General features: G+C 42.7%; 3 protein-coding genes across 6 annotated transcripts; 1 reads left to right on the top strand and 2 right to left on the bottom strand.

Moving 5' to 3' along the window:
* Nucleotides 1–13: 13 nt before the first annotated feature.
* pdcd11 (programmed cell death 11) lies at nucleotides 14–14,241 on the bottom strand. 3 transcript variants are annotated; one of them, XM_008409564.2, is made up of 36 exons: nucleotides 14,175–14,241; nucleotides 12,820–12,998; nucleotides 12,568–12,702; nucleotides 12,296–12,463; nucleotides 11,713–11,874; nucleotides 11,514–11,634; nucleotides 11,234–11,397; nucleotides 11,042–11,143; nucleotides 10,472–10,684; nucleotides 10,273–10,397; nucleotides 10,117–10,177; nucleotides 9,875–10,021; nucleotides 9,527–9,778; nucleotides 8,858–8,983; nucleotides 8,571–8,765; nucleotides 8,311–8,481; nucleotides 8,010–8,223; nucleotides 7,766–7,915; nucleotides 7,262–7,374; nucleotides 6,636–7,150; nucleotides 6,011–6,073; nucleotides 5,830–5,926; nucleotides 5,631–5,720; nucleotides 5,410–5,512; nucleotides 5,145–5,322; nucleotides 4,465–4,521; nucleotides 4,272–4,394; nucleotides 3,964–4,086; nucleotides 3,703–3,868; nucleotides 3,424–3,564; nucleotides 3,194–3,337; nucleotides 2,066–2,316; nucleotides 1,798–1,966; nucleotides 1,016–1,169; nucleotides 744–909; nucleotides 14–400 (listed from the first exon to the last, which is right to left on the bottom strand). In XM_008409564.2, exons 2-36 carry the CDS (start codon nucleotides 12,919–12,921, stop codon nucleotides 229–231), a joined length of 5,433 nt encoding a protein of 1,810 aa, XP_008407786.2. In that variant the 5' UTR covers nucleotides 12,922–12,998; nucleotides 14,175–14,241; the 3' UTR covers nucleotides 14–228. The 3 variants fall into 3 exon arrangements, with proteins under 3 accessions (XP_008407786.2, XP_081462642.1, XP_017159389.2); XM_081606516.1 differs by having other exon boundaries at nucleotides 12,820–12,988; nucleotides 14,175–14,193; XM_017303900.2 differs by having other exon boundaries at nucleotides 14,118–14,186.
* A 104-nt stretch (nucleotides 14,242–14,345) lies between these two features.
* Nucleotides 14,346–16,073, top strand: atp5md (ATP synthase membrane subunit k). The gene is made up of 4 exons (XM_008409575.2): nucleotides 14,346–14,452; nucleotides 15,473–15,578; nucleotides 15,779–15,872; nucleotides 15,950–16,073. Exons 2-3 carry the CDS (start codon nucleotides 15,492–15,494, stop codon nucleotides 15,866–15,868), a joined length of 177 nt encoding a protein of 58 aa, XP_008407797.1. The 5' UTR covers nucleotides 14,346–14,452; nucleotides 15,473–15,491; the 3' UTR covers nucleotides 15,869–15,872; nucleotides 15,950–16,073.
* A 2-nt stretch (nucleotides 16,074–16,075) lies between these two features.
* On the bottom strand, nucleotides 16,076–22,306 carry taf5 (TAF5 RNA polymerase II, TATA box binding protein (TBP)-associated factor). 2 transcript variants are annotated; one of them, XM_008409599.3, is made up of 11 exons: nucleotides 21,821–22,306; nucleotides 20,611–20,839; nucleotides 20,200–20,515; nucleotides 19,940–20,103; nucleotides 19,495–19,630; nucleotides 19,258–19,378; nucleotides 18,251–18,380; nucleotides 17,565–17,729; nucleotides 17,281–17,458; nucleotides 16,702–16,879; nucleotides 16,076–16,610 (listed from the first exon to the last, which is right to left on the bottom strand). In XM_008409599.3, the coding sequence occupies exons 1-11, from the start codon at nucleotides 22,227–22,229 to the stop codon at nucleotides 16,396–16,398; spliced, it is 2,241 nt and encodes a 746-aa protein (XP_008407821.2). In that variant the 5' UTR covers nucleotides 22,230–22,306; the 3' UTR covers nucleotides 16,076–16,395. The 2 variants fall into 2 exon arrangements, with proteins under 2 accessions (XP_008407821.2, XP_008407811.2); XM_008409589.2 differs by having other exon boundaries at nucleotides 20,611–20,836; nucleotides 21,821–22,302.
* Nucleotides 22,307–25,736: the final 3,430 nt, after the last annotated feature.

Raw genomic sequence — 25,736 nt, 5'->3', positions numbered from 1 at the left:
GAAAAAACTCAACTTCTATTGTCATCATTATGCAGTGTTTATTTTACAAAATATGTTAAAAAGAAGGTTAAAAACAGCTGCTTGTTTTTAACATTTATAGATCGTTGCATTGCATAGACCCAGGATCAAGCTTCGACGCTCAGCAGTCGACAACATTACAACAGTTCAAACTAAAAGACTGATGTTTCCAGGGACTCGGTTTGGGTCCGGTGATGTATTTTTGCCCTTTCAGTTTGCAGCTTCTTTGCCTTTTGCCTCCACGAACTCCATGGCCTTCTCTTTGACCAGCTGGACGCTCTGAGGCGTGCCGTGCTTCTTCTCATACTCCAGGTAGCGCTTGAAGAAGAACTTGATCTTCTTCACGGAAACGCTGAGGTGGATCGTCCGATCGAAGACGGCCCTGCGGAAGGAGAGGAGCGGAGAACGAAATGAAGCCCAAACGCTCGGGCCGTTCAGATGAGGCCGAATGTTTTAGAGCAGAAGATGAACAGGGTGTGAAGAAATTCATTTCAGTGCCCACAGAAAAATCTGAACAATCGGCATAGTTGCAGCAATTATCTAAACTAGGGGGATCATAAATAAAAGAGGCCCAAGAATGGAGCCTTAGGAGATCCTCCTTTTCTCAGATTTGTATTTCCTATTAATGTACTTTCATGTGAAAAAATGACGTGTTTGATTATTTGTTGTGTTGCTTCTGCACATAAATTCCAGTGTGGACGTCAGCGGTCAGAGCTCAGGTTTACCTCACTTCCTTCTGCGATCCGTGTTTGACCATGAGGTCGATGAAAACGGACCAGAGGTCCGTGCGTTTCGGATAGTTCGTCAGGACTTTGTCGAACATGTTGCGACCTCTCTCGGCGTCGCCGAAGCGAAACTCCATCTGAGCAAACTTGGTGATTACATCCACACCTAGCAAGACAGCGCAAAAACACAGTGAAACATCACAACTGGTAAAAATCCTGAGGCATGTTTCTGTTTCCTGAGAGATGAGACAAACTAACTCGGCTCGTCTTACTCTCTTTGGGGGGCAGACTCTTCAGCGCCCTCTGCAGGAGACAGCTGGCAGCATCACTTTGGCCCTGCTGGAGCAGGAAGGTCCCGTAGCTTAGCCATACTGCTTTGTTCTGCCGGAAACGTTTCGCCATGGTCTTATACAGGCTCTCTGCCTCCTGGAGACACAACACAAACACACACATATTAGAAGCTGGAGGAAAAATGAATTTACTCAGGAACTAAGGGTGTTTTCACACCTGATGGTCTGACAGACTTGGTTTGATTGGGGACCAAAATTGCAACATTTGTTACATTTTCAGCTGGTGTAGTTCGCTTTCACACTGCACTGTGTCAAACGATCCAAACTAATTGAAAAACCTGTTCCCCTCCTTTCCTGTGGTGGCGCTGCACCAAGAACTACTGAAGGAAACAACATAAAAGCCTCTGAAGAAGACACTGAATGCAACTTCCTTCTCCACAAAATGTAAAAAAAAAAATAGAGTGAGGTTCAGATTTTAGTGTTTGTAGGATTTCTTTCTCCAGTGCTGCATTTACACATTTGTTCATCTTGTAGTTATTCAAAAGCTTCCTGCTTTCGGAGCGGTCTCCAGTCTGCTTGGCACTCAAACCGCAGCAGAATTCACTTCAGCCGAAGTGAAACCTGGGCAGACCAGAGTTCTCCATCTTGGTTCACATCAGAGTTCGATTGCACATTCACACCTCCCCTAACAGCTTTCTAGGCAAACAACCCAATAATCGATTAAAGAGGTGTGAATGCGCCCATGGTAAAAAATAGACTCGGACCTTGATTTTATTGGAGTTGGCGTAGATGTCGGCCAGCTGCTGGTACACGGGCATGGGCTCACAGAACTGCACGGCTCGCTCAAACACTTTCTTCAGACTCTCCTGGGTTCCGTACATGTTCTCCAGGTTCAGCAGGGCCACCCACACGTTCAGCTTCTCCTGCTCCTCCCTGGACACAAACACAGAGCGGAGTCTGAACACCGACGCTCCGTTCTCATCACCATCTGCGGGGGGAGGGGAGGTTGGGGCATCGGTGCTTGTAAAACACCTGAAGGAGATGGTTTTGAGAGCTCTCTCGGCCACGGCCCGGGCCTGCTCGATCTGCGTGGCCTGCAGGTGGTGGGCCATGTACTGGAGCCAGAGCAGCGAGCTGCTGGGCGAGGCGAGCAGCAGACGCTCGAAGGCGGCCGCGTCCTGGGGCCGCAGGCTCGGGTCCATCAGCTCGGCTTCCCGCTGCAGCAGGGCCTTCTCCGCCGACTTCTTCTCCTGCTCCAGCTCGTGGCGCGTCTTCTTCTGGGGCTGGAAAAAAAAGAAAAAAAAAGGTGACCAAGGAGAAAATCAGGTGAGACCAGTTAAAGGACGGATCATCTCAAACTGGTTTTTATGAGGTAAATGCTTAAATAGTCACACAAAATGGTTTTCCAAATTTTTTTACTAGTAAAAGTCTTAAAAGTGTGACCTGATTTTGTATTCAGGTCCTCTGAATTAATGCTTTGTCGAACCGCCTTAGAGCACACACACAAAAACTGACTGGTATGAAAACAAACACACAAATTAAGGCAATATTTAACCCGCAAAATATAAGCCAAACTTTATTTAAATTACACAGACCAATAACTCCTTGTGGAAATAAGAATAACAAATATCCAAAAATTAAAAAAATGTTTCCCCTAAAATGTATGGCATTTAGCAAATAGAAATCATTTTTATAATTCTAGAAAGAAAAATGTATTCAGATTTAACTTAAGTGAGAAGAAAACGTGTCTCTCTTTATTAGGTGTATGAAAACATCTGGTTTAACTGTAAATTATGTTTTACAAATTTAGGCTTTTAGTCAAAAGTTAGACTGTGCTTTATGACAGAAGTGGGCAGATTGAACATCAAGCACTTTCCAAACTTTGAAAACTCACCAACTGAAATTCAAGCACTTTCAAAGATTTCAAGCACCAGTACGAACCCTGACGAACGCATGCTGCACTACAAATACTTTCATTAGTAAAATGACTAATAAATTACGCATTATTTTTCTTCAACTTCACATTAGAGAGCTGGATTTAGAGAGACCGACATGAAGCCCAACTTTATGTTGGTCAATCGGAAAAAAAAAAAAAATCCAAACAAAATTATCAGAAAACATGAAAAAGCCACCTTGACGGATCCCTTTTGATCGTCTCACCTTCTCGTTGCCGTCTTGCTCCTCTCCGTCGCTGGAGTCCCCATCCTTTGCCTCCAACACAGGCTTCAGGGAGTTCAGCCCCACATCCCAGGAGAAGCCGGCCGCCACCTGCAGCCTGGACGGACCCGCCAAGCTGGGAGGCACCTGCAGAGGCAGAAACACGCCGGTAATGTTCTCCAGCTGTGAATTTATAGCAGCAGCAAAAAAATAGCATCTGAGGTTCAGCTTACCTGAGCAGAATCACGCTTTGCTTCCTCACCCTCGTCCTCCTCTTCTCTGAAGTAGACCTCCACTCCGCTGTCATCGCCGTCAGTTTTTGATTTGCTCGATTTTTTTGTTTTCTTCTTCGGGATCTGGGGCTCTGCTGGTTTCTGTGACATGAATGAACAACAGAGACTGATCTGAGGGTCTACAGATCCTGGATGCAGCTGTTGTGGACTTTCTGTTTGACTCTAGTATTGTTAAACACATGAGAACAAGACGACAGCAGCTCAAAGAATGTTCATTACCTGTTCGCTCTCGCAGTGCGAGCGTTTCTTTGCCTTCTTTGAGTCGCGTTTCTCTGCGCCTCCGACGAGACGCAGCGGCAGGCCGAGGGACTCCGGGAGCACGTCTGGCTTTCCAGTGTCCGCGGAGAGAAGAGAGAGGTCGACCAACTCGTCCTCCCTGTCCACACTGAGGAAACAGAGGTTATTTTGCCCGATTAAACCCCCCCCCCAAAAAAAACGAAATATGGTGACAATGTCTGAGCTGAAACGTTTTGTTTTTACCTGAGGATTTTAGTGGTGAGGAGGGTGTTGACCGGAAGGTGACTGGAGAGGATCTTGTGGTTGTTAATGAAGTATTTGGAGGATTTTTGAAGTTGGGCTCTTCCTGTGATGTTGTGCGACAGCCTGGAAACAGAGGAGGATAGAAATGACGATAAGGAGAAAGCCGTTTTTTTTTTTCTTCAGCTCCCATCTGTGTCCACTTGAGAGGCTCAGTGGTCCCAGATCAAAGCCTTGAGGTACTCCACATTTGATCTTTTGTTTGCCAATGCAGCACTGAGATCCAGTAAATCCAAGACAGAAGTATTTACCTGATGAAGACCCCCTGCTCACTCACAGACTTCACGTAACCCCGGACCACCTGGTCCAAGCGCAGATGGTCCAAAGACAGGACTTCTGGGTCCTTCGCCGGCTTGGTGTTCTGTGGGTTCAGCCTGAAAGGACGCGCTGCAATGAGCCGCACGTTCTGTAAACCACGCAACTTTTCCCAGTGACGGTTCTTACCGCGATGGACGTAGGGACAGGTGCCACTTTCCGTTCTGCACATCTAGAAGGCAACACCTGAGGGGTGGAAATGCTTGGCTTTAAATAAGTTTAAACTTTTCTTAATTAACTCTACGACACAAAGAAAAACACTCAAATTTGATAAAATAAACTAAGTTTAAAATGTGAGCTGTCATTTTACGTTCTGTAAACATGAAAAAAAAAAACATTTAATTAAGATCCTTTCTGGGGTCCATCTTTGTGTATTTATCCTATTTATTCTGCTGTAGTCTATTCTCAGATGAATAGTGCCATGCAGGACTTTTCAAAGTTTGACATTTTCTTTTATAATATAACATTAAGCGTCTCCACAACCATTCTTTCACGGTCTTTCACAATTTATAAGTCTTTTAATGTTTTTCTATGGACTTTTCAGCAGCCAAAGTCCAAATGGAAAAGGCAAAACTAAAACCTGGAAATTGTTTCCAGCACATTGCCATCCTAGATCTAAAAAACTTGAATATAGTGAGAAGGTTCAATATTTATTGTCAAGTGACGTTCATATTCTATAGATTCATTTCACAGGGTAAATGTCTCAACGGCATTTCTTGCCATTTTATTTACTACATTCATGATATTCTGACTTTTTCCTCTTTGTAGATGATCCCGTCAAAGAACGCTGAACCTCATCGCCAACCAACCTGATGAGCTGATCCTTGCTGAACACCTCCAGCGGGTTTTTCCTGTAGGTGTCGGCGACGTCAGTGACAGAAACTGCTCCGGCGCCGCCGAAGGGGAGCTTGACCACAAGGCCGACTTGTGGCTGGACACTGGTCACCATTCCCAAAGTAATGCTGCCTTTCTCCAGTTTATGGATCCCTGGGAAAGCAGGAAAACAGGGAGAATGAGAGAAATCACCACGGAAACATTACCAAAGCATTTCAACGTCAACTCTGCCCTCTCTACCTGAGAGCGACAGCACAAAGCGATGAGGCTGGACGCTCGCTTCCACCACTTTGGCGCGGACCGCCTGGCCCAGCTTGAACAGCTTTTCTGGGTGGCTGGCATCCTGGACATTAAAAACAAATATTTACTCAAGGTCAGATATTTTCTTAAGCAAAAATATATCCTCACAATTTAATTACCAGAAGAAAAAAATAAATAAAAAAAGAATCAGCATCACTCACTTTAGGATCTGTGATCATGGAAAGCAGGTCCACGGTCCCTGTGAGGCAGGGGTCAGAGGTGACTTCCAGGCACTTCTTGTCTGATTTAAACTGGAAACAGAAACAAAACCACTGGAGGAAGAGCTGGAAGAATGACTGGAAATATTTGGATCTGCAGCCGTTACACAGTAAATCCAATCAGACGCTTATGAGAGCTCACCTTTGATACGAAACATGTGATTTCGTCGCCGGCCTTATAGCCAGAGAGTTTATCTTTTGCTGTAACTGGTTTGAAATCCACACCAGGATCCAGTCGGCTACAGGAAGAAAAACAGAAAGTCACCAGGCTGAAAATGTAAAAGAGGACACACAACGTGATGACTGTGATCCGCTTTGGTTACCTGGGGATAAGTGTGAGTTCAGGAATGGTGTACTTGAATTTGGGATGAGAAAACGGAAGAAATCTGAAATTAAGAAAGATTTTGTTACAAAGACGGCCATTTGAAAATAAAGAAAATGTACAGATTTCGTTTACAGCTGAGTGATCCGACCTAATCGTGTCCAAGTCCTGCTACTGCTAATAATTTGATGCTGATGTTATAAAAGATGAAGCATCTCCTTATCTTTAAAACCGATACTAAAGTCTAATTCACAAGATGCTCAGCATTTCTTATTATAATTTTCTGTGAATTTTTATCAGAAAATCATTTGACAAAATGCAATGTTTGCAATGACTGTGACTTTGTATTTTTCTGTTTTATTATTTAAAGCACTTAGAACTACCTTGTTGCTGAAATGTGCTATACAAATAAAATTTGATTTAATAAAATTACTACTTTTTTAGATCCATCAGTTGTCAAACAAAATAAACAGAAATAAACAAATAAAGCAAATCACTCAGCATGTGATGAATCCATGAGAGATTCACTTTATGAACTGAAACGCTGAAAAACAAACTTTTTAATAGTTTTAAAATTCCCTGATAAGCACATTTACATACAACGACACTTAAAAGGTTGCGTTAACCTGTGACTGGTGGATTCTCGTCCTCCAATGACCCTGGCTTTGACCGCGTTGCCCACTCTCACCGTGGACGTGGGGAAGGACCCCAGCTTGACCGCGGCCGGCTCCACCACCTGCGACACGTGGACGCTGCCCATGCTCCCGTCCTCCAGCGCCACCTGGATGTAGGTGGGCTTCACCGACCTCACCTTGCCCTGCAAGACTTCGCCGAAGCGGTGTCCCGAAGAGTCGGCCTGGTTCTCCGAAGCTGTGCGCTGCCGCTTCGGCGCGCTGCACTTCGGCGCGCTGCCCTTCCACAACAGCAGGGGGAGCCCTTCCAGTTGCTCGCAGCTGGGTTCTACGACTTCCACTGTCAGAGTCATCCCCGCCTTGAGTCTGTCCGCCCCGGACAGGGTGACCTCATTCGGGTGGCCACAGGTCTGGAGCAGAGTCAGCTGCGCAGCGTCGTTTAGCGAGACAACGGCAAAGTCCCGGTCGACAAACTGCACCACCGCACAGCAGCCTGAGTCTTTATTCAGCTGTAAAAAAGAATGTTGAAAATAGCAGTGATAATGTAATGCAACATGAGAAGAAAAAAAAGGCTTACATAACCTGCAGAAATCAGGAGAGAAAACATTAGCAACACTTACAAACTTCTTCTTCCCCAGCAGCTTTGGGAGGACGGAAACATGGACACAGGTGGACAGGATGTCGACATTAAGGACGACCGCATTCACTTTCTGCCCAGGGATCAGGCTAACTCCTGGAAAACAGGCAGGATATTAGCAGGATAAAGATGTAATTTTACCAGAACGTCTTCAAATTAAGACAAAAACGTTGTTATAATGAGTACAGGCTTCAACATTCATCAAGATCTGATGTGAGCGCCTTATTACGTGTGGCTTTCTTTGAAACAAACTCGGTCGTTTGTCCAATCCTGCTTCTATTAACAATTTGATACTATTCATAAACAGTAAAGGTCAAATCGGTTGCTGGTCGTCTCAGATTAGCTCAGGCTCTGCCACCAAATAGTCTGAATTTACACTAAATGTTTTCTACTGCAGGCCAAACCTTAAATGACTAAAATCTTTCAACAGAGTCTTACAACAGAAACCCAGAGGCAACCCTTTAAGACCCAACGGTTCTGAACGTACCCGCCACATGGCGTTTACTGGCGACAACGTCAGCACCAGGCAAGTCGTCAGACTTGAATTTGGCCCCGTCCTGTGTCGCTGAATCCACCGTCAGCTTCAGCTTCTGGCCGACGGTCAGAGCGGCCAGCTGCCGCCGGAGTTCACCGTCATCTGTAGAGGGAGAAATGATGAGAGGGGTAAACCGGCAGAAGCAGGTCCTGCCGGGTTGAACAGGAACCGAGAGCGTCCAAAGTCGTCAGCGCACCTCTGACGGTCAGCATTTCCTTCACAGCTCGCCTCTCCTGTACGCCGTTCAGGAGCGCGGCCAGGGCATCCCCGTCAGACGTTATGACCTCGGAGAGCTTCAGCGTGACCAGGAATCGCCGCTTTTCCTCGTCCAGGTTGGTCACCTTGGCGATGACCGTCTGGCCCAGCTCGAAGGCGGTTGTCGTGTCACTGATGAACTTATCCGACATGGCCTGTTACAGTCGAACAAAAACGCAGAGTGTTGAAAACGCCGACGTTGCTGCGTCAGGAAAAAACGGGTCCCTAGCTCTTCAACTCACAGATTTGGGTGCAAGACCAACGAGTCCATAGGGGAACTCCACAAAGACGCCGTAGGACATGATGCTCCTGATGCAGCCGACCAGCTGCATCCCCACGGTTACCTCAGAAAAATCTTTGGCCACCGCTCCTTCCTCCAGTGACGATCTCACCCTTTGCTTCTTGGTGAGCGTCTTTAAAAGAGGAGCAGCTAAGGCGGAAATAAACCGTTTCACACCACAGAGGGTCGGCTTCGGTCTAAACGGCTCGGGGGAAAGGATACAATGTTCTGCTTGTTCTTGTTAAAGCAGATCAGATCTGAGACGGTGTCTCCTTCCTGCAGAACCTCCCACAGTAACTGACAGTTGGACATGTGATCGGAGAGATGCACTGTGGGTAAGACGGCGCGGCCCTCGTCCGGAAGGATGACGACCTCCAGGCCGTTGACGGATTTCTTCACCACCCTTGCCTCCACCCTCTACAAGGCAAGTAAAATGTAGCCGGGAAATGAGGAAAGTTTGATGGACGCTAAAAACACCAACAGCACCACCAGCAAGGACTCCGTTTTACCTTTCCAACCTCACAGTCAATCGGAGGCTCGGTAGATTCCTCCGTCTCTCCCTCTGCCGCCGCCTTAAATGACAGCAGCAGCTTCTCCTTCACTGGCTCACATTGAAGAACTTTGGCCTTCAACACCTGGAAAGTAAAGATGGAAAACAACCACGGAACGGAGTATCAAAATTATTCAAATTTTCCAAATCCCCAATTCTTTGTGTCAATAGGCATCTTCTGAGCAGATGTCACCTGTGGGGTACCCCAAGGTTCAATCCTGGGACCCCTCCTATTAAATATCTACATCCTCCAGTCAACGCGTGGATGGAACACTGATCAATATATTTTATGTATATTTGCTCGATGATGGCATTTGAAAAAATTTAATGTTTATTGCTTGTTTCATAATAGCTGACTATGATGTTTTTATGGCGTAAAAGCACGTTGAACTGCCTTGTTGCTGAAATGTGCTAAAAAGATAAACTTGACTTGTCTTCCTTTTTTTGTCCATTGTTATAATATAACAGAAAAAAAAAGATAACCAAGAATCTGCAGCAGATACTTGTCAGCGGTCAGGCTTCAAACGTGGAGCCAAGGACAAACGCAGTTTTTATTTTCCAAACACCTCAGTTCCTCTGGTCTGCGCAAGGAATCCTGATGAACCGATGCAACTCGCTTATGTCTCACCTGTCCAATGTAGAAGATGTTCTCTGGACGGACGATGGGCTCAGAGCTGAGCTCCTCCAGCGGGACCAGACCTTTGACGTTGCCGTAGAAACGGACGATGCAGCCGAAGTCTTTGATAGACACGATGAAGCCGTGGGACACGCGGCCGGGACGGGCGTCGTCGTAGCTGAGGAACAGCGGCAGGGTGCTCTCGACCAGCGCCTTCTTCCGGGTCAGACACAGCTTCCTGTTGTCCACGTCGACCGACAGCACCTGAAGTTCACACACACAGCCAGACGTGCTAATCGGACTGAAAACCCTCGCAGAGGCTTCATTCCTGCATCTTTTTCGGGAGAGAACTGTACTGACCCGACATTTGACCTTCATTCCCTCGACGTACATCTTCTCCGGGTTTTTCAGGATGATGTCGGAGAGGTGCGTCCGAGGCACCAGGCCTTTGACGTGCTCCGACAGATGCACCACCATCCCGTGGCTCAGCAGGACATACACCGTCCCCTTGGAGGACAACGCAGGATTAAAACAGTCCAAATCCGTACAAAGTGGGTTAAATTTGCGACTTTAACCCCAACAAAATAACTTCTCCATTTCACCTCTACGACTTGACCGGCGTGAATGTCCTGGTATCTGTAAAATCGCTGATCAATCACGCTCCTGCAATCAGGACACAGCGTAAGGTGGTCAGTGCAGAACAGCGAGGCCACGTTCTCCGACGTAAAACGAAATAATAGAAATCGGCCGCTGCGTACTTTCGTAAACTAGCAAAATAAATTTGCTCCATGGGGCTGAAGTCCAGGATCCTGCAGGTGTGCTTGGGCATCGCAGAGACCTTGTTTTCATTGGCCGGGTCGCTTGGCTCCTTCAGGTGGTTCCTCTGCCAAGACGCATGATAAGACATTACGCCGGGGTCTCCAAAGCAAGTTCATCAAATCACCAGCTTTCACTTACATGCGCAAAGGCCGGGGTTTTGTCCGGCAGCTCCAACATGGCCCCCGACATGTGGTGCATCGTGGTAACCTTGCACTCATTCACCACCTCTCCGGTCCGGTCCCCGCCGGGAGGAGCGGCGTCGACGTCGGACATGGGTTGCAGGAGGTGACTACGCAGGCTCAGCCCGACAAGGCGGGCGGTCGGCTCAATGTACAGAATGCACGCTTGCACCTGGTTGGTCACGGTCGACACGCAAGTAACATAATAAATTATTAATGTGTCATAAATTAATTCAACTCTAAAAACAACATTACGCAAGTAAATAATAAACATTTAATGGGACATGGCTGGACAGTTGAGAAATAAATAAATAAATGGATGGATAGATATTTCTTCAATTAAAAAAAATATGTTTCCAAAAAGCAGACATAATGGTTTCACTATTGGACTTTTTGTGATGATCTCACACTGTTATTAGTATTAACTACTTCAGGCAAGAGGTTTAAATCTGTGTAGATTAAACTGAAGTCGAAACCCACTAGTGGGCTGAGGCAGCAGGACAAGGGGGGGCGGGGGGGGGAGGTTTACCTGAAGCCCCTCTCTGTAGCTGGACTCTGGCTCCAAGTGCAGAAAATCCACCTGGCCACTGAACGAGTTCAGGAAGTCCAGGTGCAGGCCATGTTTGGTCACCTGAAACCCCGATATGCAGAGCTCATTTAAAGACGCAACTCTTTCAGGTCAAATCGCATCCGCAGTGAAGCGAAAGGAAGCCTTCGTCACCTTTTTGACGGTAGCTTTGACTGTGAGGCCCGGCAGGAGGTTGGTGAGGGTCCAGCCCTGTTTGGCGTTAGCGGAGGCCCGAGCCGCCGCGGACAGCCGGACGACGCGGCCGTCGTTCTTTACTTCCTCCACCCGAGAAGTCACATACTGACCCACTTTAAGCTCTGCACAGAGAACACGCCGATATTTAAGAAATGTTTCCTAACTGAGGACTTTTTGAAGCTGCAAAGCTACGTTCAGGTCATTTTGGTTTTTTTTATATGTTTTTTGTTTTTTTTACCGTCACTTTTATGCTGTTTTCCCTGTGTAGCATCCTCGGGCAGGAAGGCTTTTGTTCCATTCACGCCAATGTCAATTATAGTGCCGTGATCTTCGACACTCTCCACGCACCCGCTCAGGATCTGATTCATCGAGACAAACATTAAAAAAACAGTCAAAGGATCTTATTGTTTTGTTAAAACTGCTGACATTCAGCTCACCATTCCAGCTGTCAGAGAGCTTGAGGTGAGGCTCTTGTTGACCAGCTTCGGATTGACCGACAGCTGAATGCTGAGCGAGCCTCCTTTAGTGATGTCCATTTTGGAAACCACGCATCGGAGCAGCATTCCCGGCCAGAAGATTTGGGACAAAGAGCAGAACTCCTGCAAAGTCAGAGCGCAAACGTACAGCGTGCTTAGACACTTTTTTCATCACACGACATTAATGATCTAATGAATTTTACAGGAATTTTATGTGACACACCAACACAAAGTAGGGGAAAGATTATATCTGGACTTCAGTTAAAAAATGTTTAAAGTTGACAGAAAATTTGAAAATATCACTTGATAAGTATATGTTATTGGAAGATTTATATCTGAACACCAACTATAAAGTCCTAAAAAATGCAAACATTAAAAAAAAAAAAAATCTAATAAATAAGCAATGCTCAGCCTGGTGGGGGCACAAGAAAAGCCTGGTGGCCCGCCAGGCTTATAATACACTGGGGGAAACCCTGACTTTACATCGCCGTAAGCCGCTAAATCTGTCAGACAAACATCGAACAGTTCCGACTGAATTAGTCACCTCGTTTTCAATGTCTGAGTCCAGTTGCTCGCTCAGCAGCTTGGTGTAGGCGTCACAGACGTTCCTGATGCTGAGGAAGCCTTGCAGGCCACACGGGAGGCTGACGGTCACCTCGAAGTCAGCCACCTCCTTCACACAGCCCAGTAACAGCATCCCCTCTCTCACGTTCTGGGTTAAGACATGTCGCACAATTTAGCTTGACTGACAAAATAATAAAAAGCAGAAATCTGACCATGGGTTAAACGTTTACAGGAGATGGGTATGTCTCTCACCTTAATGTGGAGAATCTCCACGCTGTTAGCAGCAGCGTTAAGCGTCAGGCCACCTTCTTGCTCTTCTGTCTTTTGCTTTTTGACTTTCTTGGCGCCTCCTTTTTTTTTCTTTGTTGTCGTTTGTTCATCTGACTGCTAAAGGGTGAAAAGAAAAGTTCAAGATGGGTTGACTTTTCTGGTTGGGGACGGGATGTAGAGGAGCTTATTTGAACAACATGTGGTGATAATGAAGTTTTTTTTTTTTTTTTTTACCTGAAACAGGTTGTCCACTTTAGTCCGTTCCACCGTGACTTTACTGTCGGTGGACTTCTTTGTTTTGCCTCCACGAGGAAAATCCTCTTCTACTGACGCCATGTTGGATGAAGCTGGGGATGTCTACGGTTTGAAGAAGTTTCAGTCGACACAAGGAGTATATCCAAATCTCCAAAATGCTGCAGACACACACACAGACACACACACACACACACACACAAAACAAGAGATTAGATGACACTATACGGAGAGCATTTACTTGGCTATTTTGAAGACAATAGCCAATAAAAACCCCAAATTCTGTTCCTATTTTGTTCAAGATGAACAATAAGATTTGTTAAATGTGTATGTGAGAAGACTGTCTTTACCTAGCACCCTCAAGAAACACATTAAGCCTCAAAAGGTTCTCGCTGTTCCCGGACTAATGTATCCAAGCATATTAATAGAAAGTTCAGTGCAAGAAAAAAAAGTTACGCTAATGCCTTAAAAAGACTGGAAAACAAAGTCAGTCCGAGAAATTGGAGGAGACCCACTAGATGGAAATAACAAGACTATATAAAAATCATTTTATGTTTCATTTGGAAATCAAAGTCCCAGCGTTTGGAGGAAGGGTACAGATGAACAGGACTCAAGTTACTTGGGATCAGGTGTGGAGCTTCCACAGTCAGAAATGGTTTCATCTGTTGCTCCTTTGCGTTTCAGAGCAGACTCTTTATGCCATTATATATACAATTGCTGGATAATTTATTTATAAGCAGCACACTGACAAAATTACCAACAACACGTTAGTAATTTATGCAAAAGGAGCCCCTATCAAGTATTGAATGCATTAACTTTACAATATTACAGTACTAAAAGTAACTTTTTTTTATTCTGGTCTTGTATAATAATCTAATTTTCTAAGAAAATGCATTTTGGATTTGCATTAGTAGTAAGTCAAAATCGTTGATTGAAATAAACAATTTCAATTATAATAAATACATGCATTGTAATGATGCGAGTTTTACTGGTTGGGAATGAATTGATTACTCAATTGAATTGGTGGCCATTTTCTCCGTAGTCCTTTATAATATTAATACTTAAGACATAAAAAAATATGGCTCACTAAAAATCAACTAAAAGGCAGTAAATAGTTCAATCTTAACCGAAATGGAGCGGTCAGCACTTCGAAAAAGCTCATCTTCCACCGACTCTGACTAAAGTCTAACTACATGAACATCAACAAGATCCGGAGAAGACAGTAATTCTCTCCTGAAACATTATATCTTCCTTTAAAGATAAATATGTAAATACAATACCTGACTTCAAGATATTTATGTATAGTTAGACTCAGTTTTGCCCATGCAGTAACTCACATGTTTTTCAGCAACACGCCATCGTCCCAACCCGGAAGAAAAACTAGTCAGGGCGGTCCTTCTGTTTTCCAATCACGGTGGAGAATTGATGATAGACAGTAATTTAAGCCAATCAAAGATCGGCTCTGAGCCCAGAAATGAAAGATGTTGTTTTCAACCAATAGCCAATCGCATCTGGACTGCTAACAGAGGGCGGGACTTCCTGGCAACTTTAGCATTGCAGCCTCTGTTGAAGGGCACTTGTCTCAATCAGCTAGCTCAGGGGTCGTGTGTTAAAGGTAAGCTACGACACGTTTATGCTTTAGTTAGTTGATCCTTTTTGGTCTCAACACGTGAAAAGAACAAACATGTCTTTGTAACTTTTTTGTTTTTACGGAACGGTCTGGTAACGTTCATGAATGATAACATTCATGAACGTACAGAGTTAGCTTTCAGAGCTAACTCTGAAAGCTAACAGTGACTTCACAGTGTGTTAACTTGTTTTTCTGCTTAGTTACATTAATTCTTAGATAATAAGTATAAGGTTACTCTGATCGGTATATTACGATGCCAAGTATTAGATTAGAATTCGGCTTAATTAATATTGCAGTATTTTTGCATTTTAGTGAAGACGTCAAACTTGTTATTTAGTTAAATCTGCTTTCATTTTCAAACAGTTTATTTATTTTTACTAAAATACTAAGTGTTTTAGATTATTCAATGTCTTTCCGTTAGCTTAACGTTGAATGATTTAAAAAAAACAAAACTGCTTGAAATATTAGCAGCAATGACTGTCCTTGCATGAAACCTGCTGTAATCGGTTATACAGAAATTGGATTCTCTTTAACAAATCAGAATTTATTTTTAAAAAAGATTAACAATAGCACCGAGTTAAACTATAGAAACTTGCCAACGTTTAAGCATTGGCAAGTAGGGGTGGGCTATGTGGAGTTAAAATTTTATCACAATAGTTTTTTGGTATTATTGTGATAAGTGATTTATGTATATTTAAAAAAAAAAACAACTGTTTTTTACTTCTTTGCAGTATTTTGTGTAATTGTACAGCTGTGATTGCACTGCACAGGAATCACAATCACCCGTTGCATAAAGAAATTTGAATTTTATGATTAAAATGCAAAATGTAACTATATTTAAAAATGTATTGATCCTCTCATAGAAGACATGGAACATTGGAGAAATTTGTTAAATAACAATTCCAAAAATAGTCAATTTTTTATTTTTTTAATATTCATCATAAACTAGCATCGGTAATTGATTGTGCTGACTTGCTGTTATATTGGCTCTTATGTTTGTGGCAGGACCATACTTTTAGCCAGAATGGCAGGACATGACGCGGGGAATCAGCACCAGTTTACTGGATTTGCCAAACACTTCAATTCATACACAATCGTCGGAAGGAGGAACGTAAGTTCTGTTGATATTTAACCCTAAAGTTTGAATTGAAGCTTTGAGATTTTACATTTGCAAACTGTTCTTGCAGCACCAAAAATAATTTGAACACAAGCAGTTCTTTGAACAAGATGACTCGCAAAGCTAATCATACCTGAACGACGCATGTTTTATTGTAAAGTTGTTTTAATACTTCCGCCTTTGTTTTTTTTTAGTGTGTTTTGGCCACTTACGCCAGCCTTGCAGCCATCATCCTTTTCTTCAAATTGAAGCCCAAGAAAAAACCTGCAGTCACAGAGAAGTAGTTATGTAAGTATATACAGCTATTTCTATGCTACAAGCTATTTTCAGTTCCGATGATTTATAGCTGATTGTTTTCTCGACAGGTTTTCGTTTGATCTTCATTTCTAACTGCTTGGAGTGGAGAGAGAGAGCAGCTGGACATGCTTGTAGTAAAATATGTCTATTTGGTTTCCTTGTGTAAACAATAAAGAAAATGTTCGCTCTGGACATAGAAAACACTTTGTTTTTATTTACAGTGTGCATCAGTATAAAAGAATATTTTACAAAAATGAAAGCCATGTTTTGAGGTAAACTGTGAAGTCATGGCAGTGATTTATTAAAAGGAAGAAAAAAAAAAGGTCAATGAGGCAGTTTACAACTGCAACAGTTAGCTTTGTTCTGGGAACCTGATTGGTCAACCGGTTACTACTCAAGTCTGTTAGCCAGAAAACGAACTGATGACGTTTATTTGTACAGTTCGGAGGTTAATGATGTGCATCATGTCAAGCTTTAAATCGATTTCTCCTCCCTCCCCGATGGTCCAATGCTGTTATGGATTATAAGCTCCTGCGGCCAGCAGCAGGTTCCTCCGTGTGAAGTGAAGGTGAACTACAGGTGTCGATTTGGTCAGGTAGGTCCCCAGCAGAAGCTCCTGGGAGTTATCCTGTAGGTGGATGTGTCCCGTAGCCGCAGTGAAGTCATCAGTTTCTAAATCGTCAAATGCTTTTGTCGCATCCCACAGGCGAACCGTGTTGTCCATAGAACCTAGAACGACCGAAACGATGATCACTAGTTGGAGCCTTTGTTGCTTTTATTTAGCCGATTTAAAGCGTACAGTGAGATGTTGAGCACCCACCGGAGCTGAGGATCTCTCCATCCCTGCTGAATCTGAGGGAGTAGATGCACTCTGTGTGACCCTTGAGCTCTCCGATCATCAGTCCATGACCGATGTCCCACAGGAGGACTCTGCCATCAGTGGCTCCCGAGGCCAAAAACTTCCCATTAGGAGAGAACGCCAACGCGTGGATGGGACCCTGGTGGATTGAGAGGGGAAAAAAAAGTCCAGAAACTGATTTCTTATTTTTATCGCCAACAGGACCTCACATTTACAGACTACGTGTTAACTTAAGCTCAAAAAGAAATTGAGGTCAGAGAGTGAAAAGTCTCATTTTATTTCTGATGCATTTCTTTGTTGTTAAAAAGACCAATTTACAGAACTATTAATTGAAGTTACTATTTCAGCAAACAATATGAGCCGTCATTGCTTCCTGTTTTCAACATAAGCAATAAGATCATGTTAAAATGTTTTGGTTTTTCTGTAAAAATAGATTTCCATCCTTGATTTCCTCCAGACTGTCATACCATGAGAATCCTTCCCATTTCTTGCAAATGCCGAGCTGAAAAATGGCAGCTGCCTATTCCTGTGAAATCTCACCTTGTGACCGGTGAAAATACGGACGCAGTTCCCGGTGAGGACGTCCCACAGACGGATGGTGCGGTCAGACGAGCCTGTGGCCACGTAATTTGCGTTGGGGTGGAAGCGAGTGCAAGTGACGTCGGCCAGGTGACCGGCGAATATCCGCAGCGGCTGATGGTGATCGGTCGCCCACAAGCTGCAGGAGAGAGAGAGCGCAAAGGGACAAGTCTCTACATTGAGCTGCGACATGTGGCTTTCCTCAACAGACACACAGAACTGCAGGTGTGTTGAATGCGTCTTACCGGGCGACCCGGTCATGCCCCCCGGAGATGAAATAATATCCGTAAGGGGAAAACTGCGTGTCCCACACTGGGTAGTTGTGGCCTTTGTATCCCACCAGACAGGTGAAGGTCAGGAGGCTCCACAACCTGACCGTGCCGTCTTCAGAGCATGACAGCAGGTAGTTTCTGAAAAGGTGAAATGGTCAAAAATCTTTCTGTCCTTCAAAATAAAATAAAAACTCAAAAACTAACATTTTCACTTATTTTTATTTTATGACACAATATTAAATGTTTTGACTGCTAAAATTCAAGCCTGTACCTCAATGAAGAACAAAAATATAACGGTGGGGACAGGACAGAATCTATATTATCAAACATGGCAACTACTAACATGCTTTATATGAATTTACCTGCTGTGCAAAAGTCCTGATTCTTCCCTCATTTCTTTACATTTCACTTTATGTGAACAAAGTTTATTGTAATCGTTTAAAGTTGTTTTGATCAATATTTCTTCAGGCTTTCTGAACTTACTCCAGTTTGCCTTTGGACTTTAGATGCTTGCCAAACACTTACTGTCCTATAACTGATGATTTTTAGAGGAAATAATTTTTTTGTCACAGCTAAATCTAAGCTATACTTGGGTAATTTTCAGTTGAGCATATTCTTTTCATGAGGTTTTATTCTGGTCAAGTTGATCAAAACTGTACCTGTCTGCGCTGAAGCTGATGCCATACACCGGTCCGCTGTGTCCATAGAGGCACTTTGACTCACTGGCCGTCTTATCGTCCATAATCCTCTCAAGAACATCATCTGACTCTTTGTCAATCAGATTCAAATCTTAAAGAGGGAAAACACACATATAAAAATACAATTTTACTTTGAAACTGTCACAATATACAGGGTTCACACACTTTTTCAACAATAAACTTCAAACACATTCAAGGTAAGTTTTTTAATTTTTTCAGTACCACATTTTGGAGATACAAACACTGCAAATTAGCTAAAAGTAGACAGTTTCAATTCACTATTATATGAAATTACTTATTACTGGTGATAATGTCTTCTGATAGTTTGTTCTGTAGAATGTAGAGTACGAAAATATAACAAAATTTGATATTTTGAAGACTTCCTCACACACATCCTATACACCCGATTAGTCTAACAAAACACTAATTTATTTTTTTTTAAAAACCTATAAAAGAACATTTATTTCAATAACACAAATCAGTAAATCACTGAGACATTAGGAATAATAAATGTTAATTTCATTGAAACAATCCAAATAAATTATGTTAAGGTAAATTGACTTCCTGCTTAAATTAAATGCTAAACATAATATACAAAGAAAGTTACAGAAAATATGTTTTAAAACGCTAAGTTTTCTATTTAACAAATAGAAATTATTTTTGGTAATTTTATCTAACCTAAAACAAGAAAAGTTTCAACTGATTTAACTTCAGACAGTGAGAAAAAACAATGTCTTTTATTAGGTATATAAAAATATCTGGTTTCAACTATAACATTTTTCAAATTTAGGCTCTTAATCAAGCAGTAGACTGCACTTTATTACAAAACTGTGCAGTGTGCAAGGACACTTTCAAGGTCCTTACACAGAAATCAAGCACTTTATAAACATTGAAAACAGAATTTTAATTCAAAACACTGTACGAAGTTTGACGCTGAAGCCGTCATCGCTCTTTGCAGCATGTCTTACCTGAGGCGGTCTTGACCTTGCGGAGCTTCTTTGGCGTGACGCTCCACACCCGCACCGTGGAGTCAGCGAAGCCCCCTGCGATCAGACTGGAGTCGTCCGTAACGTCAACCGCAGTTAGACCCTGAAGGGGCGACATGAAAAAAAATTATTTTTTAAATCTGATTGCTACCAACTGGTTCGCCCCGACAACTCCCATGAAGTGCAGACAGAGTCCGCAGGTCATTTGAGGTAATTTACCTGGTATGCGTTGAGAAAGGTGTAGAAGCAGATGGAGGGCAGGTTGTCAGGTCCCAAACGAATTCTCTTGGTGGACTCCTTCATGTACATGATCTTGTCCAGCTTGTCTGAGTCTTTTAGTTCTGGTAGAGGTATTCTAAAAAAAAACAAAAAAAAAAACCTGTCAACCGCTGAGAAACAAATCCTGACGAAGAATGAGAATCTGCTGTACTGTTCAAAAGTATCAACATCCAGTGAACTTTTTCACATTTTTCATGCTACAACAAAATTTCAATGAATAAGGTTTTGTCCTTTCTTAATAAAATATCTCAGCAGAACTAAACAATAATATGACATTTCTCTTATAGATAAAGATCTATGTTGTTCACAGAAATGCATTATTATGCAGGGAGGATACAATGTGAGAGTGGAGAGGCGTGAATTAGGAATGCACACATGGTTGTACCTGGTCTGTGAAGGAGCGTTTGGATCCTGCTTCTTGCTTTTGGAGCCGGTGCTGTCCTTTTTGGGCTTTTTCTTCTTGGGTTTACCTTCCTCGTTCTCTGCTTCCTCATCCTCATCATCAAGGGGAAGCTCGATTTCTGGCTCCTTCAGCAGGCCATAGTAAACCTACACAAAAAAACACAAAAAAAACAAACAGACAAGTTAAAAAAAAAAAAGTATGAGAGAAAGCTATAAAGCAAACATTTCATTTAATTATCCAACCTTGGCCTTATTTGCTTCTCGTTTGGCCTCTCCAGCCAAGCTGCCGGACATGGCGTCGATCTGGCTCTTGCTGCGCGGCATGCCATCGAAGATGTCGATGTAGAGGTGCTCTTGGATGATATTCCATATCTGGTTGTTCTGGCGCTCCTGCAGGTGCCTCTTCAGCAGCTGGTAGGAGTCGCGGGAGATGCGCAAAACGAACTTGCTGGTGCGGAAATCCAGCAGCGTCTCGTTCCCTCTCATGTGCTCCTTCTTCGTAAGGCTTGACAAAATGCGTAGGTCCTCTTCGTAGTAGCACTCCTGGTCCCCGCTGAACCTAAAAATGGGGAGGGGAAAAAAAAAAGAGAAAATAAATACAATGGGATGATGGGATTATCAGGACGTAGACTAAAATATCCTGAAGACACTCACTTTTCAAAGAAGGCCTTAGCCTCGCCTTCATGATTGTTGTAGACCAGTTCCAGGTACATGTGGACAAACAGAGGGTAGAAGACCTGAGACAGTTCTGCTCTGTGGCAGTCCAGAACCGACTCGATGAACTTCTTCAGACCGCTGTAGTAAACTTCATAGAGAGCTGGGTCTCCCTGTTGGCTGTAGGCTGACAGAACCACGTTGACGTCTGGCTGATCCTCCCCAGCTGCTGACAGAAACAGGTTTTCCATCATTGGTCGATTGAACTTATTTGGGCAAAGGTTCTGGCGTCTAAAAACTTAAATGTGACTTCAGGGTTTCTACACACTTTAATATCAAAATCGGAATTTCATGAGTTTTCAGTTCAGATTTTAAAGCAAGGATACAAAAGTTTTGCATGAATCTACCGCATACATGTTTTAGACAATGCTGTAGGAGAAAATACGACTGCATATGGAAATGTTTTCCATACTGTTTTCTGTTTTTGAAGCATTTCAGAAATGGAAAACATTTAACTCAAATTCCAAACTTTTACAGGCATTTGCCAGTGACTGGGGAAAATGATGCAAACTGCTTCAGAAACTGTATAATGTTACAGGACACAACAAGTTCATCTATATATTCGAAGGGTATCAAACACGTTTTCATTGTGGGCCATATCAAGATCATGAAAGTCCTCAGAGGGCCAATTTGTGACTAACTATATTAATAAAACTACCTATTAAAACAGGTAAAATGTTAAGAAATAGATGTCTTCTTTCAATGAGTACTTGATGAAATTAAATAATGTTGAACATACTTTCAAACTGATGTAATTCGACAGTGTACAACTAAAAACTGCTTTGATTTGATTGATACGGTAATATTTCAGCACACACCTGCTATCTTGAAGGTTGTTTTTATGTATCTTTCCAGAATCTAGAGGGCCACACAAAAACCTATGGAGGGCCAGATTTGGCCCGCCGGCCTTGAGTGTAACACATGTGATACATTCTATCAATTTTCTGTGGAAAAAAGTTAAACTAACAGCGCAAAACTCAATATGTTGGGCATATCTGTGTGAATGTTTGACTTTCCAGTATTGGCCCCGTTCGGTTACAATCTGTAGATGTATTACTAAACAGAGTAACTTGCTGTTGCTTCTAAATTAACACCAGAGATATTTTCACCCCGTTTCCACACACTTAACGTGAGTTGGAGTGAACTGTACCTTTAGTTGGCGCCTTAGCTCCGCCGGGAGCAGAGACGGTCACCCGGCTGAGCAAAGCGCTCGCATCCCCACCGTCTATGTCCGCACCACTTCCCAGCCCAGAACCGGCGGAGTCAGCCCCCTTTGGATCCAGAGCCTCCTCCGGCAATCCCGCCTCGCGACGCAGAATTTCAGCGGACTCTGACAGTTTGTTCTTTCTGAGGAACTGCAGCACAGCCAGCAGGGTCTGCTGGTCCTCGGGGGCTCCCGCCGCCGGCTTGTTGTTTCCAGCCGGAGCGGTGGAGCTGGGGGACGCAGAGAGCACTCCCGCATCGTTGGCGTGATTATTTCCGAAGCCATCGGTCGCTGGTTCTGTTTTAATGTCGGCTTCGTCTTTCGCGTCGACTATACTACCCTGTACGGCCGCCATTTTCAGAATGAAATGCGCATGCGTAAGATTGAAAAACGGAAACCGCCAATTGCATGACGTCGAGTCACCTGATTGGTTTAAAAGCACGTCGGTCAAATTCGAAGATTCTAATTAAGTCCCGCCCCTTTCTCTCAAGATTCAACTACCACTGGTTGCTGCTTAGTGGTACTCTGAGGAAGAATGTTATTAGCACAATCATTTGCAAGTTGGACACAAACAAACTGTCATGTATGCCTACATGATGTTTATTTTAACTAACTTGACCCAGAATTTGCTGCTCGTGGCGGCAGCATGTTACTTCAGATTTGTTCTTTTTGTAGAATTTTTCTCATAATCTTTGTGTTTAATATATTTATTAGCATTTTCACTTTAATTTACAAAGTTCTTCCAAGGAATAGGAAAGACAAAATATACAAACCGCAAACAATAATAAAAACCACAAACACATCCCACACAGTAAATGGCCAACATTCCCCTAAATACTGTCACCTACAAAGTGTGTAGCAAAAAAAAACAACTAAAAAGTTAAGACAATACAAAAATCCATGTCAAGATTTATTGAGAATTTTTCTCATAATCTTATTGGATGAGGGGATGCATGTTTGGATAGTTATTCCCTGTAGTTTTGAATGTTGTGCATAAAAGGATTTTTACTTTCAGAGAGTTGCTATGATGTGTGACCGCAGCCACAAAATATTGTTTTCAAGGAGCACCTCATTAACAAAACCCAACTAGAACCTGAACTGCAACCCCAAATTCCAATGGAGCCTTGAAAAGAAGGCTTTGTGGATGCAGAGCATAACCAAACAACAAAGAGAAGAAGGAAGGTCAAGCAATCTCTTCCATTGATCACAATAGGCAACGATCAAATCCCAGACTCCAGCATCCCTGGTGTTCTAACCATACACAAAGACAGGGATTTAAAAAGGAGTGGCAAAAGCAAATGAGGTGGATTAGCAGTGCTTGCCAACAATGTTCTGCAGTGGAAATGAGTTTTGCAGTAGTTGATCTTGCCCCCTTAGTTCCAGTAAAAATGATTCTTCAGTATACAAAGACATTTTGGGCAATTCAAGTTCTGGGTTGGCCCTACCCTGTTTCAACATGCCTGAGGTTAAACATTTTTCAACTTCCTAAAAAAAAGTCTTGATTGGTTTTATCTTATAAAACCAATCTCTTTTTTGTTAACTTTCAGCTGTTAACTATCCAGCTGAGCCTTCATGCTTAGTAATAGTATTAGATGTGTGCTTTTTTGTACCAGAAGGGGGCACTCTTTACACACACGACCAACTCACTCTCAGGGATGTCAAGATTTAAAAAGAACGAAAAAACAGAAATATTATTAGGCCCATTAAAACCGTTGAATTACATTTTTATCTACAGTCACAGAGAATAAATAACAGCATAGAATTGGTACATTTTGTTCAAAGGTTTTCCCTGATAGCTGTAAATTATAGTGACGTCAGGCCTCCAGGCGTAAACAGATAGTTAATTTCTCCAGGTGATCAGTAAAATTAAATAAACGTAATTTATCATTATAATTATCATTTATCGTGAAACACAATTTTGTGCAGCAAAAGGAAAACAGAAACACGAGAGTCTCATTTGAGTAACAGTTTTGCATAACAAATTAGCTTCAAACCTATTGATGACTAATTATGAACCGAAATAACGCCTCTCTTCAAAGATTATTGCAGACCTTTTTATTAACAAGGGCGTTTGATGTTGGTGTGGTCTAGGAAACATGGAGGAGGCAGACAGGAGACTCCCTGAGGCAGAACTAATTCAAGGACACTGAGTTTCTAGATTTTGGTTTATGAACTGATTCAAAAAAGAACTAAACGACAACATTAGATCCAGTTTGGACACATGGACAAATTCTTCTACTAAGACTTGTCATAAGATGTCAAGGTCATAATTCTCATCTTTAGGTTATAATGGTTAACTACATTTATCTTTTCTTTTTACAACACATTACTATCTTATGAGCTAATTTATACCAGCGTCCTTTACAGATTTAACATGTTCACCTTGAAACACCTTGAGGCAAAAAACATGCAGAAAAATTCATTGTTTTTCACTTTGCATTCTGCTGAGGCAGGGGGGGAGATTTTCGCTCCTGCACAGAACAACCACCATACCTGCCTCAGTAAACATGCTGAACATGCTGCCAGACGTGTGACGCTGACGAGGCAGGTCTAAGGTCAGCCAGGTTTTCATTTCAGTGAAGCTGTCACATGGGAAAATCAAAACGGACTGATGTTTTGATTTTATTTGACTTTTTTGTTTGTTTTTTTAACCATTCTGAGTCGTGGCCCATTCCAAACCTGGACTCCATGCAGGTGACGCCCCTGCAGCTCTGTGATGAGGGCTGGGACAGAAGGCACAGATGCGGCGGGATGTTGCGTAACACTGCGGCGTCGCTGCTCCATGTGGAGGAGAGCCGGGTGGGGGGATGGGGTGCGTTAGTTTGTGGGTGTAGTGTGTGAGACAACATGAGCAGCTCAGGGCGTGGTCAGTTTTTCTCGGATTGTTGTAAAACTGCTCATAACGTTTGTTTTGGGGGTGGGGGGGAAATCTGACTTACGATCAGTGAACGTTCTCGCTGCCTGGTCGCCTGTGAAAAATACCCAACATTTCTTCCTGCTTGAGGTGAGCAATGATGTAGTTTAGTGTTCAAAAAAAAAAAAAAAACTTAAATGGAAATGCAACACAATCAAGACACCAGAAGCAATCTGCTGACATCTCATCCTTTCGGATGATGATTGGATTAGACAGCAATTAGTTCACAAACAACTTGTTTACTGACTGAAGTGAAATGAGTGGATAAATGTACACTTCTGCTCTCCAGCTGTGGCAGATGCAGACAGATGAACAGCCTTGGTAAAGATGTGCAAAAAGTTTTAAAGTAAATGTTGATTTTGTTGCAGTAGTATAATTTTACTCTGACTTCGCCCTCACCCCTCCCAAATAATCCAACATTTGAATGTGCTGTGTTTATATTGGGTGGAGAAAAATAATCTACAAATAAATAATTGCTATTCACCAAGTCATTCTTGTAGCCCCAGCTGGGAGTAATCTTTTTTTTACCAGTTTGGCAACACGTAGTTTCTCCAGCAGTATTTTTACAGTGTTGGAGGATTTTGGAGAGAGTGATCTGGGACGCATTATTCTTGGAAATATTTTTATTTTCCCTTCTCCTTTAAATTGCCAGTTGTTTGAACACACACCTTTTTGTTCTTTGAGTCCTAAAGTTGATCCTAATTAGCTTTAAGGCTAATTTGATCTCTTTCTACATTTCTCAAGACAAGCTGGTTCTTAAATATACATCCTCTGCATCTTTCTGCTAGTTTTCGTTTTTTCTGTAGGTCACGTTTATGAATAAAAAAGTGTGAAGAAAAACATTCTTATTTATATAAAACAGCTATTGATAGACACTGAGAGCTATTTAGCTATTATTTTTTGATAATCAGGTGGTACCTAGACTTGATTTTCATCTAAATTATTCAC

Source organism: Poecilia reticulata, chromosome 1 (assembly GCF_904066995.2).
Source record: "Poecilia reticulata chromosome 1, P_reticulata-male-v2, whole genome shotgun sequence".
NCBI lineage: Eukaryota > Metazoa > Chordata > Actinopteri > Cyprinodontiformes > Poeciliidae > Poecilia > Poecilia reticulata.
The sequence above is the reverse complement of the archived record's forward strand: the minus strand, read 5'-3'. Positions and strand labels throughout refer to the sequence as shown.